This window comes from Molothrus ater, chromosome 6 (genome assembly GCF_012460135.2).
Source record: "Molothrus ater isolate BHLD 08-10-18 breed brown headed cowbird chromosome 6, BPBGC_Mater_1.1, whole genome shotgun sequence".
Taxonomy (NCBI): Eukaryota; Metazoa; Chordata; class Aves; order Passeriformes; family Icteridae; genus Molothrus; species Molothrus ater.
In genome coordinates this window covers 41,502,564-41,517,469 of record NC_050483.2, presented here as the reverse complement: position 1 = coordinate 41,517,469, position 14,906 = coordinate 41,502,564, and the positions used below count along the sequence as shown (strand labels likewise).

General features: G+C 39.7%; 1 protein-coding gene across 18 annotated transcripts in view; it reads right to left on the bottom strand.

Moving 5' to 3' along the window:
• The window catches only part of NRXN3 (neurexin 3), a 966,298-nt gene that overhangs the window by 660,620 nt on the left and 290,772 nt on the right, over positions 1-14,906 (bottom strand). For all 18 annotated transcript variants that reach the window (XR_008508436.1, XR_008508437.1, XM_054515101.1 and 15 more), the window contains exons 7-8: positions 5,592-6,030; positions 190-573 (exon numbers count right to left, since the gene is read on the bottom strand). Coding sequence is in view for 16 of the 18 variants with exons in the window: in XM_054515101.1 (XP_054371076.1) it covers positions 190-573; positions 5,592-6,030 (823 nt within the window). In the remaining 2 variants the exon portion in view is untranslated. The remainder of the gene's footprint in view (positions 1-189; positions 574-5,591; positions 6,031-14,906) is intronic.

Below are 14,906 nucleotides of genomic sequence, written 5' to 3'. Positions count from 1 at the left end.
GAAATGAGGGTGGAAAAAACTGGAAGGAAACAAATCAGAGAAGAAAGTTTTTCAACTGTGGGGACCGGAACTTAGCATTAGGAAGACCAACAAGGGCGGGGGGAGAGTGTTATGGGAACACTAGATTTTGTTCTTGTTCTCATGCACACCTTCAGCTTTGTGTACCTGAAGTCAGAACACACAACTTACCTCGCTCACATGTTCTACCCCAGTAGCCAGTGCCAGTGCAGTCACAAATGAAGCGGTTCCAGCCATCCTTGCAGACTGCATTGTTCTTACACGGGTAGCTGTCACACTGCTTGGTGCTGAGGCGGGAGCAGGAGGACTTGACCCCGGCGGCATTCTGCGCCTCTGCCAGCTGCCGGATGTTCTTGCTTCGGCCGTCAATGAACAAGTCTCGGATACAGCCCACGTAGCCATAGTTCAGCATTGCTGTCCAGAGCTCTGTGGGAAGGATGAGTCCTGCCCGGTTCTCAGGCAGCCCACCCAGGTACATGTCACCTTCCAGATCCAGGATCTCACTCTCCCCGCTAGCGGTGAATGGCGTGCGTCGGCTGTTCACTGATATGGTACCTAAAAGAGGAAGATAAGGAGACATCAGCACTTTCAACTACAGACTCAGTTCAGTTCATTTTTTCCCAATAACTGAGTGAGGTTTAAAGTTCAGCACAGGAGAGTGAAGATTCTTTCCTACCCAAATGGCATTTTAACAGTATCTTTCACACAGCTCCCTCTCCTCCTGATCGACAGCTCCTAAGTACTTCTATGCAGCAACTGATCACGTGTCTATATCCCAAATTGCATTAGAAAGTCAGAAGCATAATAATTCAATAGATAAATAAGAGCATTTAAAATTTGAGCATTATTCAATGGTATTCATCCAGCAAAGCAAAAACTTATTGAAAACACACAGGAGTTCGATGGCATAAAGACTAGAGAGAAAAAAGATATGCAAAAACCCCCACTATACAGCTCTTTCAGAAAACACTTCACCAATCCCTCCAAACCTGGACCAACATGGGCACGTTTGTAAATGACATGGAGAGAATGGCTGATGCATTGGAGGAAGCATTGGGTTACCATTTAGAGAAACCATTGCAAGGTGGAGCACCAGACTGATAACAGTGTTTGTTGTAAATCAAAACCAATAAATACAAAGTTACAAGACCGGAATCACCAAAGCCTCACACATAAGTACAGGCTAATGACCAGCTGGCTAAGGAGCAACTCTGCGGAAAAGGACTGGGACATTTGGCAGACAAATTGAACCTTGAACAAGAATTAGCACTGTGAACTCGTAGTGGCAAGAGACACAAGCTGTAGTAGGGTGTCCTGGTTCCAGCCAGAACAGAGGGAATTCTTTGCAGTAGCTGGGAGAGGCATGGCCAGGGGAAGCAAGTGAGCAATGTGATTTTTGATTTGCAGAGTCTCAACAGGACCACTGAATAGGAGAGTACCTTTCTTAAGCCACAACATAAGGGAATCTCCAACTCCATAGAAAAGCCCATTTTTTTACCACAAAAGTGGTCAAACACAAAAAGAGAAACCTCAGAGAGCTTTACCAGACTGAAAGCAGTCAAAGCTCAACTGTACACAATCCTGAAGAAAGTCTAAACTGAACTAGAAATCTCCAGAAGTTTGTCCCAAAATAAAATATTGTATAGCTCTACAAAGAAAGTTTTCTAGTTTCCATTTTATACAGGAAAATTGAGAAAGAGAGAGACAAACTTACATGTGAACAACAGTTATTATTAAAACTGTGATAATTTCTATATGCTCCAAATCAAATGTGGGAATACTGCATTGAGGTCATTCTCATATATTTCAAGAAATTGTCCCAGCACATAAAATAATCAGAACATATAATACAGAAATATAATCAGAATATTTAAAACAGGTACAGAAAAGCAAAGTGACTTGTTTAAGGTCAGACAGTGCATCCAAAGAAAAACAGGGAACATAATGCACATCTCTCACATTCCAGAACACTGTATTCTTCTGAAGAGCATTCAGCAGTTTCTATGATAGGGATATCTGCCCACCAGACACTCATCTAAAAATCAGCAATTCGCTCTCCCTAGCTATAAATCATCACATTGAATTGCCTTGTCATTAAGACAGTCTGTCTTCAGAGACACTATCCAAGCTTTAAGATTAATTCCACATCATTGGATTTTTATCAGACACCCCTACAATAAGGAAGGAGAGTTAATAGAGTTAACTCTATTGTCTCTGTAAGAAAGTACAGTTGTGTACACACACCTTTTCTTCAGTTGTAAGAGGTATCTTCTTAGAGAATTGCATGTATGACACAGACACAAGATATTCCATCTGTGTGATTTTCCACAATAATTGACGAATAATATCAGAGGCAGCAGAGTGTCAGAAGCAACAGAGGCATTACAAATTAAAGGCTCAAAGAGAATCACAGTTATTTGATGAATCATTTTGTATCAACAAGCTGGAGCACCACAGGCATTTTCTCTTTTATAAAATAAGGAAAGAGAAAATGTGACAGTACACATACTGTCACACAGGCAGCATGTCATGGAGCCACAGGAACACAACTCCCTTTCCATAATTTCCACTGCTATTTGTCAAAAGCAGCCTGTAGAGTACATATTACTCTAAAGCTTAGAACCAAAACACTGGAGGGCTGAGCTCTAGACAGATGCTACTGTGGAGAGAACGAACACGCGCAAATGCCACAAAGATAAAGAAATCCCCTAAAAGACAAGAAATATTGGATAATATGAAGTGTAAAACCTGGAGAAAGATGGTGAGATGGTGAACAAGAAATAGGCTAGACAGCAACCTAAATTTCTGAGTGTTTTGTACCCTGCAATAACTCCTGCAAGGAGATGGCAGTACTCTGGATGAACAGTGCTTTTAAGACCAAGCTGCTGAGATGGAGAAGTCGTGTATTGATCCTAGAAAGGAGCACTTGCATAAGCTGACATCCTTTTTTTTTTTTCCTCTAGAATCCCCTGGTTTTCACTCTGCTTAGAGTTGATCCAAGTCCATCTTGAGAAATCAGAAGCATCTAAGCATCTCCTCTGCAGTGCCGTCTCCTCTTAGTGCTGGACTGAAGAACAGACCAAAACACCCCCTGAGGGCAGAACAGGCACACCAAATAGTGCACTGACACAACTGTAAACCAAACCATTTAGTAAGATTTTTAGTGCCTAGTCAGGTGGGAAGTCATGTATGTCTTGTAGCTGATGACTAGCTAAAAACATCATCCTGCATAAAATGCTCACTGTTCCCCAGCTAGAAACTGTGACAGGTTTTGTGAACCTGCTGGGAGCTTTCTCAAAGGACAGAAAGGTTACAGGACCTTTAATAAAGGACAGAAAAGTTAGGCATCCATGTCCATACTGCCAGCTTCTGTCAGAGTAGAAAGATGAAATCAGGTTTTGTTGCTCTGGCAGCCAACACAGACCAAAGCATACACAAGGCCTAAGGGGACTAGAGATGCCAGAGGTTATCTGAGCATGACTGCCAAGCTTCCCTGCCTTAGTGCACTGCAATAGTGAAAATTTGGGGTTTTAAGCTATTTTAGATCAGCAGAACCTGAAGTTTTGGACTGTTATATAAATGGGAAAAAAACAGAGAGACATGACACTTAACATAGGCCTTGCTGCTTTAGTAATGAGAATCAGAACTTGCAGGTTGCTCACTCATTAAACTCAAAAGGGTGTTTTTAGCCCCCATTAAGTAAATTAATTGTTCTGTTTCCAAATTGTAGTCATCTATACTGGAGGGAGAAAATCTTCAGTGTGTAACCATTATCCGGTCCACGCGTGGAAGAAAAGCCAAGGACTAAACAAGAAGAGGTCTTGAACTCCTTTCTCACACTTATCCAAAGTGGGTAAGTGTATCATTGGATAATAGTGACTGAGGGTACAATGTGAAGAAATCAATGCCAGTAGCCTGGTTTTCTCAGGACACGAGACATCAGTCATTAATTAAGCATTCATTGTGAGCAGGGAACACAACAAAACAAAAAGGAAAAAAAAGAAAAATAAAAAAAGAACAAGACATCATACAAACATGTTCTTTCTTGTTGAGAGAACTGGTTCAAAATCCGTTACCTCTAATCAGTGCCCAGAACATCATAAACCTCCCTGCCAAGTGACAAACAAGTCAGCCCTACAGTGTCATCCATCAAGTAGCAATGTGTCTGCCACAGCCTCCTGTGTATGTGTCCAAATTAACACGTGTCCTTCTTGGTAGCATTTTGCAAACATTCTTTGCACCAGAGCCTCTGTGAGTTCTGTCTCTTCTCCCTCTGCAGCTGCTTCTTCAGGGATGACACAGTCCCCAAGGGAGCAAGCAAAACTGAAGTCAGTATGAAACACAGCTAATTGAGTTTACCCCTAGAAGTTAATTAAATTCCAGCAATTCTAAAGAAATCAAAGCTCCATTTATTTATTTATGGCTTCCTTTGTAAAATGCTCCTATCGATGTCTTTAGGAGATAGCAATACATAACCACACATATTAAGTCCAAGCAGAGCACCATGCCAAATACAAATCATCAAAGGAAAAATAGCTTCAGGCAAAAACCTGTTCAAACAGCTAGGCCTTGCATGGTATCTCAAAGTCAGCTCTTCCAAAAACTCAAGGGAAGCAAATTCTAGCACTGCATTCCCTATACTGATGGTGTTCAGCAACTGGAAACATAAAATTAGGGACCTAAAACTATCATCTGGAGATCACCAGACAAATCTCAAATCCATTAGCAAATGTAAGCAAAATTCCTTTTGAAGTGAAGGCTTTGAGATACCAACTGTTCAGAAAAAATTCAAGTACAATTGCTATTCTCTAGATGAAGCTACAGTAACTGAGCTTTTATTTTTCTCCACAATTTCAGAGTAGATCATGAGAATGTTAGCTTGATATTCAGCACTGGAAACAATAAAAATATCTCTTGGCAATTGCATGGTAAATGTATTTTTAGAATACTAAAGCCCGTATTTGAAAATGAGAAGCTGCAAAGAAAGAAAAGAAACATCCACTGAATGCTGCCTCAGATTTTAAGACTAGAATCGGTCATTCAAAAGAGTAATGAAACCTAACTCAAAACCACAGAATACTAAAGGGAACAGAATGGGATGAAAATATTGATCTGTTGCCATAATTTTGTTACTGGTTGTGCCCATTCATCTTTTTTTTCTCTCAACAAGATCCCAAATGCTGAATCCCAAGGTAGATCAGGAAGAAGTTCTCAAGCTGAGAACAATGGTGCTGAAGGATCTTAAACCTTACCATGGCCCACAAAGAAATCATCACCATAACTATGCATGCAATTGCAAATATATGTCCAGAATACCTGAGGATTGTGAATAAAATATTAATAGATTACCTCTGTGATGTGCTACTCAAAGTTCTCACTACACATTTTTGTTAAATGTTTTCGTTAAACCATTCACATCTTTGCCTTGCTGGATAAACACCACTGGAATAACACTCTGCTTTGTTAAGGAGGTGACTCATATTTAACAGGTTTTAAATATTCTGGGAATTAATACATAGCCCTAGGTCTGAATCTGAAATATGAATCTATTTAAGAAAAAGTTATAACTATACCCGATCTTCCATCTCGTTGAATATCCACATGATACCACTCTCCATCATTGGCTTTCTTCTGGGTGGCCTTGACTTTAATGGTCCCAGAGCCCATGTCCAGCAGCAAGTAGAGGTTTCCATCTAGAAGCTCAACTGCAAAAAAGTCTACCTTTGTATTTTTCTGGCTTCTGGTATCTTTCCTCTCCTGAGGCTTGCCGTGGGTGAAAAGGATCAGTCCATTGGGTTCAGTGGTTCGAAAATCAAATGAGATGGAGCCCATCCTCTTGGTATTCCATTTAGGCAGACTAATATAGGCCTCAGGTGTCTCGAAGCTGATGGGGTCCAGTGTAGCCACATTTTCACATATGAATTTCACTTCCCCATAGATCTTCATCTTAGTATCACCAATCCGTGCCAAGCGAGACAGCTCCAGACGAATGTCATTATTCTTATAAACAACCTGCCAGACACAAGGAAAAGTATCATACATCAATCCTGCATACAATACAAACACCCCAATTACTTTCAGCCATGGGAGATAAACTTTTCCCAAAAGGCAGTGGGGAGAAGAAAGGAGAAAGTGCAAGAGTCTGACATCATGACAGAGGGAGCAAGTTGAACCAGAAGAGTGTATAGAAATGACAGCAATGGGTACTTTGCAATGACTTTAGATCAGATAAGCAGTCAGAAGACAACATTTAACTGAAGGGCAGTGAGAACAATTAACTCTACCACAGGCCCACTCAGCTGTAAAAGCTTCTGTACATAAAATCCAGTGTGTGTTTGGTATCATGCTGTTATATTTGCATAAATCCCATACAAAATACATAACAAAGTATAACCTCCATGTCCATCTCTACTAGCCACAGCAGGGAACTCGGTACCACTGTCATTTCTCTATTATTCCTATAGCCTACTTAACTACCAGGAGAGAGATGCAAAAGAATTTCAGCAAGTTGCTGTGAACTGTTAGTGATTGCCCTGTGGGTCCTGAAGAAAAAAATAACAAAGGCTTAAAATTTCTCTGAGCAAGAAATCTTAGATCACTACTGACACAAGCTTGCCATGGAAATATCTGTATAGCTTACCCTTACTTCAAGAAAGCAACAATTTTTTGTGCTAACACATAAAAATCTGTACATTTTCAGTGCCTGGACTCTCACTTTCTCTGGGTTAAGGACCAGAACTTTGGGGCCTATTCCTGCTACATGGATTGAAATTAGCCAAGAGAAAAGTCTCAAACAGGCAAGCACTCCTGAGCATGTCTGGCTTACTCAGGAGTCCAGACCTCCTACTCTCCTCTTTCTCTCAGGTTCAGAATGAATTCCTGGAAAGCAGACTCTTCTCTGGCCCATGCCATTCTCACAGAGGCAGGAACTGGAGAAGGCACAAAATTGCAATACTTGTAAACTGTACTTCCTCTCAATCACCTTCCACACTTGCTAAATGCAGAGCTGGCATGTACAGCAAGTAAAACCACCTCTGCTACTAGCACAATTTTTATTGAATTCTTGTTCAGTGATACTACTGAAGACTAATTTCTTCTAAGGAGTTATTATTCTAAAATACTTTGTGTCTGTCACATATAGCTTATATATATACACACATATTTGATTTCTGCTTTCAAAATCTTATCAGGATGAGTTGCCAGCAGTTTGTTACAGAAATAGAAGGGAAAGGAGATATGCATTGTTACTTCTACTATTAGAACAGGAAAGTCAGAGAAATGTGTATGCAGTAAATACTAAAAGGCAAATGAGAGAAAGAATGAGGGATAAGCTTTAGATTAGGTAACTTCTAGATTAAAAAATAAATTAAATCGTGATTCAATACATTCATAGCTGGCAAAAATTCCAGCTTTCTCTAAGCATTAAAGGAGAATTTCCCCAGTGCAGTCAGATTTTCCTGTTGCAAAGGCGAAACGCCGTGTGAAAGGTGAAGCCAGCTGTTAAATCCCATTTGGAGAAATGGCACAAAGCTCTAGCTCTTCCCAGCAGAGGACAGTATTGACCCACAGTCACTGGGTCCAATTCCTAATAATGTGCTCTGCCCTCACACAGGCATCAGAAACATCAAGGCTATTAATATCTGCAACAGGGATAAAATTCATTTTCAATTTATGGGACTGTAGTAGTTTTATTCTACAGATTAATCACGTCAAATGCTCTCATTAGAGAGACCATACACCTCCTTCCACTGACACAGCAAGGGGGTGCATTAGAGTCTCCTCTCTTCCCAGACAATGAGGTGCACCTCAGTCAGACTTCAGTTCTGAGCACTGCATGAAGTCCTGTCTCTGCTTCTCAAGGAGAAAGAGGAAATAAATAGAGCAACTAAAAGGATGGAACAGGATGCTTTATGAGGATAGGCTGAAAAGGCCAAGCTCATATTTGGAGAGGACTGAGAAAAATATGATTGAAGTTTACAGAAGATGGAGAAGGTTAATGTGGAACTGCTCTTTGCCAAACCCAGCAATAACAAAGTTAGAGGCATTTGCTGAAACTTGTATGAAATCAGCATAAAATGGATTTTTAGAAGTAGTTATTTACACAGAGGGTAGTGAACTTCTGGTACTTGCTGCCAGGGGAGGTCATGGAAGTAGGGTACAACAGAAGACACAAAAAGAACCAGAAATAACAATGGACAGCAAGTGCACAAAGTGATACTGAAGGAAAAAGGAAGGAGTGCATCTTCTAGCAATTGTAAACCAACAGCAGTGGGTGCTGCAGAAATGTCAGGGAATGCACCACTGGCAGCAGCCACGGTCCTGTGCTCTTCCTAAACACCACCTGCACCCTCCACTATTGAAGACACCATCCTAGGTGCATGGATTGACCATTCTCCAGGCCCATGAGGGCTTACAATTCTGGTGCACCATTGCATTTTTGGTTCCACCACAGCAGAGAGTTGCTTTGGTGGGCAAGAGAATGCCAGGCCTGAATGAGCTATGGCTTCAATGATTCTAAGGAAGGAGACCTGCCCTTATAAGATACCACTAACAATTGGTCAAACCAACACTCCTCTAAACTGCATCTTGACCCAGTCTTCCCATACATGAGAGGAGCAGACACTGATTGATGGGTGGTGCTGGGTTGTATCTAGCCATGATTCTGAGCTGTTTTCAGCAATCTCTGTGGGTTGCTGATAGGGGGAATATCATATGCACATAAGCAGCTCCCACACATAGCTGAGCCACATACAGGTTACTGTATGTGTATACTCCCTCTTTGATGTATTTGATACTTGAGTAATAGGTCTCATCTTTTCCGGGGAAATGCCTCTGAGTTTATTTGAGGTGGAATGCTGGCTGCTTTTTGTTTCATTAATCATACAAGTACCACACAGCTGGAGAATCCTTGTGACAGAATGCTTTCAAAAGAACCAGAAAAAAATTACATAAAGTTAGTTGTAATCAAGAAAGTGACTAACAATGAAGAATCTGTGGCCAAGGATGAAGAGACTAAGAAAGCAAGTAAAAAGGAAGACCTGGGGAGGAGATGAGGAAGGCTGCTGAATAGATACAAGAGTCCTGAATTCAGTCTTTACAAATAAACATATCCACCCCAGTCTGAATCTCTGTTATTAAAACATTGTTCTAAATTATTTTCTTTTTAAAAAACCCAGAACAAAACACCTAGCTTGAGAAATCTAAAAAAGCACCTTTATGAAAGAAGTGCAAGTGTTTCCATAGGTGACTGGAAACATTATTGACAGATACATTTGGACATCAACATCATGATGTGTAATCAAATGCACCAGAACTCTCATAACAATAAAAGGATAGAAGTAATGGTTGAGTGTAAAACCAATGTGAATCCTTGGCAGGAATGGAGAAATACTAAAGCAGCTTCTGATAATAACAGTTCAATTGTTAAACCAAAGGTTCAAGATTAAGGAGGGAATAAAATTAAATGACTGGCATGCATGTCCCATAGTGGAGAACATTCAAATTCAGTCTGTTTAACAGGCAGAGGTTAAAATGGGATTTGATTGCAATCTACAAGTACCTGTGCAGAAAATGGAATTTGGCAAGAGAGGGGTCTTCAATGTATGTGACGAAGGGACAAAGAGATCTGGGGGCTAGACATTGAAGTTAGAGAAATTCACATTTTAAAATATTATGACTCATTTTCATGAGAGTAATTTGCTACTGAAATAATTTACTACAGGTTATAGTGTGTTCTCTGCTGCTGGCAAATTTTAAATTAAAATAGTATCTTGTTTTCTCTAAAAGACACAGTGAGACAAGAATTAATTATACAGCAAATCAGCCTAGATGATCATAATGGCTTTTTCTGGCCTCATAACCTATGAATCTTTGTGTTTTAATGAAACCAACAGAGGCTTCAGTGCAGTTTGCAGGACAGATGATGCACTTCTTCCCAACTGCTAAAACTGCCTGGTAAAGGAGAAGATGCTATCATCAGTTCTGGTCTGACCTGTCATCAGTGTGTTCAGTGAAGCTTTTTTTATATTTCTACATGTTTGGGATCCTACCTTAAAACATACCACTAAAAAGGAAGGCAAGCAAAATGCCTTTGACAAAAAAACCTGATTCTATAACTCAAATATGTAAGTTTCAAGAAATAGTTTCTTAGAGGCCCCTGCTGCAAGTCAGAGAAGATACATTTGCATGTTTCACTGAACAAGGTTTCTGCTAGCAGTAGAATCTGCCATGTGCAGAGCACTTCCTGCCTCATAGTCTCATTTTACAAGAAACCTCTGAAGTAACTTGAAGGCTCCTCAGTATATGCCAAAATACCTATTGAAACCCACTCCTCTAAGTGGAGTAGCCTCAAATGAGGCTATGACTGTCTCATAATGCTGCTCCTCTCTAGGACAGTCTGCTAGGGCCACACATGGCTTCAAAAGGAAATGAGAAGCAAAGCAATGAAAGCAGTGCCCATAGACTTGTCCATTTATGTCAGGTGCCTTCTGAACAATGCCAGTCTTGCCTGTTAAAACAGACACAAGCTTGAATTCATCCCAGGTCTGATATGTATATCAGAGAAGGTCTGAGGAAGTCAAGACATGATTACTGATACAGACATAGCCACCTTTATTTTGGGAATAAAGGTGGAAAAGAAAAAGGGGAAGAAAATTATTAGCAAAAGCTATGCTCAGAACTTTTGAAAAGTAACCTTCATTCCTCCAACCTTAAAATCACTTTATATTGCAAAAATGAAATAAGAATAATAAAAACATTGTTTTTTTCCTTTTCCATGGGGACTGTTTCTAAATACACTTTTACCAAGGAATATTGACCATTCAGTGCCTCTGTTTAATGAATTAGACTAATATAAATGGATGGTCAGGAAAGGGCAGATACACACTGTCCTGATAATCAGCAGTAGCATTTCATGACATCTAAAATACTCTGAGGGAGAAAATGTATACATTAAATCATGTTTCCTATAAATCTGCTGAGAAAGAAGAGCTTGTTTTAAGAAGAGCTAAAACAAATTCACAATCTAGTTTTGAGGTTTCTTTAAAATGGCAAATCTGCAATTCTGAAGCATTCAAGGAATTTCTCCAGCTAAACTTCTTATAAGTTTCACTCATGGGTTAATGACAGCTCTAATCAGATGGCTTTTCACAATGATGAAAAGCATCTCTCTGCAATCAAGTGAAGTTGCAGATAGAGAGGGAGTAACAAAAAAGGAGGGAAAATTATGCGCTAAGTTTGGCCAGTAGCCAATATAAAAACTCCTCTCCAAGTGGGTGTTATTAAGCAGGAAACATGATTTTCAGTACAGGCTGGACACAGGCATGCTCCAAAGGGGAATGGCTGCCAATAGCCTGGCAAATTAGATGACTACCATCATGAACTATCACGAAAAAGAGCAATAACCTGAAGGCTGCATATGTTTAGCTAGCTAGGAAGAGCACCTCTGAAGGCCAGCCAAATTGTTCACCTATTGCACCCTGTATAATGCTTTTTTCTGTCCCAGGCTGCATCCCTTCACCAACTGCCCAAATCAATTCTCACAAAGGATAACTTCTAGATACTCAGGCTAGTGCCTAAAACTTCTTAAAGCCATCTACACATAATCAAGCAAGTTCCCACAGAAAAAAAAAAAAAAGTACAGTTTATCCATTGGTTTATTAGACCTGTGTTTTCCTAGTCCTCCCTGACAAGCAAGTAGAAAAAACCACACGGGGTTAGCAGCACTTTACTTTGTGTCTGGGGCAGACTGTGTATCAAGTGCTCCAAGTCTTCAGTGATGGGTAACTAAAGCTCCGACACTTATTTAAATACCACTGTGGATACCTAGTATAAACATATTCGATGTTCCACTAGGGTGACAACTGTATTCAGGTAATAAAAACTATCACCATTCCCCACACACTGAAAGAGATTTAATTGCTTTACCTATTTTGTAAAGCAATTCATTGAACATGGATGAAAAGTAACTGGAACTAAACAGTCAAGACTAAAATACAACTTGTGCAATGTTGACTAGAGCAATGCAAGTCTAGATTTCATCTGAATTATGTTTAACAAAGAATACGTGTTCACTCAGTGTTTGTCTTTACTGCTAAAGCTAAAAAACACTCTGAGAAATTAGATTTAGATTTCTCATTCTGTTTCTAAAAATCTAGCTGATTCCTTTTAATACAAAGGTAAAAAAATTAACTGTCTGGTATTTGACATTAACATACTTCACATTTAAGTCATAGCAAAGTGTTTAAGGCATTTCACTGCAGATTGAGATGCACAAACTGAACTTTCCTCTACTTATGTTCTATTCAACCTCCATTTGGCCTAGTAAAAGAGAAGAAAAAAACTGCAGGACAAGGGAAGCCAAGACAGTCAGCTGTGATGTTCCTTACTTGTGCCACAGACACAGATATGCCTCATGCTAGCCCTAAAAAGTAATCTGTACCATAGATGTATTTCTGTATGTAAGGACATAGAGAAGATATGTCAGTACTTTAAAAATATGCATCCATATACAACAATGAGGAAATTCTCTGTTTTACACTGAGCCTAGTGCAGAGGTAAAACAAAATAGAAGAAATAAACAGTTAGCTACACATAGAAAATCATTCATCGGATGGGTTGAAAGACGCATGCTGGAATGTAGGGAGACACAGAAAAAGATAGTGCTGTACTCTACTGGAGCTCATGTTCACTTTGGAGAATCGCACTGCAAGAAAGGAGTGCAACTATTAGAAAGAGTCCTGACCATAGCAATGAAAAAAATCAGGGGTCTAGAAAATAGAAGTTTGAAAGGAGACATTATAAAGTGTTCCAATAGAAAAGAGCTACTACAAAGCAGAAAGGAACAATCTACTCTTTGTACCCATGCTGAAAAGGACAAGAAATGATTGGCAAAAATTTACAGCAAGAAAAGTGATAGAGAAAGAAGGCTTTTTTAATTTAAGAACAGTGAAGCACTGGAAGAGGTTGTCTGAAGAGCAACAATTACTGGAGACCTTGAATTTCAGGCAAAAAAAAATTGCTGTCAAAACTCACATAGATGTCATTGTTTTTGTTTTGGGACAGTGGAAGTGCAAAGGATTAGATAACCTCTAATGGTCCATTCTAGTTGTATTTTCTATGATTTTATGTAGCGGGGGAAGGGGACAGCAGAGGAACATGCAAAAAAACAAATTACTACCTATACTATTATGTATCTAAAGACTTCCCAAATATGTGTTCAAGCACAGGAAGCAAAATAAACCTTATAATAAGAGAATACTGACACCTCACAAATTTGAAAACCCTAGATTTACAAATCACCTCCCTAGCAAATGAAGGCTTGAGAGTTAAAAAAAAGAAATAACTTAAAATAAAAACCACTTAAAATAAAAAAAAAATATTCTCACAGCAGCTTCTTTACCAGCATGCAGGAGTTGACTTAAATTACATTCAGTCCTGTAGTGAGCTTATACAGACATTAACCAGTTACAAAATATTTTGCTCCTCCCAAATGCATCCTGAAATCTCAGATTTGTCTAGCAAGCACAAGCTAAATCTGTCAAGCTTGGTTCAGAGATGATTAAGTGAGGAAATGATTACTGTCAAGTGTCTTAAGAATTTCATATGAAAGGCTGAGAGGAATTATTTTAGGATGGCCCCATTGATCATTTATGGCTTGAGCCTTATTACACTGAAAAGTCTATCAGACAATGACTTAGAAAATAACACTCCATTTAGTGATTTCTTTGTATTTTCAATCCACCTAAGATTGTGCACGTACAAAAGACCTATCTCAAGGAAATAAATCTGTTTAGTGTGGCTGAGTGAATGCTTCCATCAGGAAGACTTTTTAACAGAGAATTCCATTTCTCTTACAGAGAATTAGCAATGGAATGCTTCACTCCAATCTATAACAAACCAAAAATGGCAAGTTTTGTTTTATTGAACTTTACAGAAAAGTTTTTGCATGAACTTAACCAAAACATAAACTGTGGGAACTCAGTACATCACTCCGGATGTCCAGAGTTACCAAGAGAACCACCCTTGGGGGGCTCAGAAATCCTGGAATATTGCCAGGAGGGTCTGGTGGCTTGACTTCGATCCCTCTAGGGATGTGCCACCTGTTTGAGGACATGAGAGTCACTTAAGAATGAATGGTGCAGGAATGATGTATTCACAAGGTGAAATATAGATTTTAAGGTTTTGGTACAGGGGAGTTATAGAGACAAGATGGAGGGATCAGGGCGTGCCTTGTCCTCCTTCCTTCTTCTTCTTGTCATCCATTTTCTGTGGTGATGTTGGCACTTGAGGATTGGTCCATGGTGAAGGTGCACTTGCTAATATGAGTAAAAGGTATTGGGAAATAAAGGTAAATATGATATACGTAGTTTTTAGTATAAAAAGACACGACTGCCCCGTGGGTGGTCAGAGTGCCCTTGGCTGCCTTGCTGGTCAAACCTCGGCTGGGCAAAAAGAAAATTCGGTAGATAAGAAATAATAAATAATCTGAAGACCGAAAAACTGAAGAGTCCAGACTCATCCTTTGAAGTGCAGGCGGCCCCAGGACCACCCTACACGTGTCTGGGCAAAGACAGACAGCCAACCGGACAATAAACCAGTATTTTTCAGGCATCACATTTACTTTCAGTAGTGGTCCCCATTTTTGCCTCTGGACTCCACTCCCTAAGAAAATACTTTGACATGACACAGTGTCAGTGTCCCACCTGATATCAGCAGAGATACATGACTGGCTTTGCCAGAAAGCAGCCTAACACATACTCTGGTCTCTCTGGGAGAATGGACACAAGGGCCCTATGGGTCACATGAACTGCACTGGAAAATATAGTTTGTGCTAAACTGGCTCCAGATTATTTGAGGTCAGCTCAATCAATATGAAATAATTTGATTCA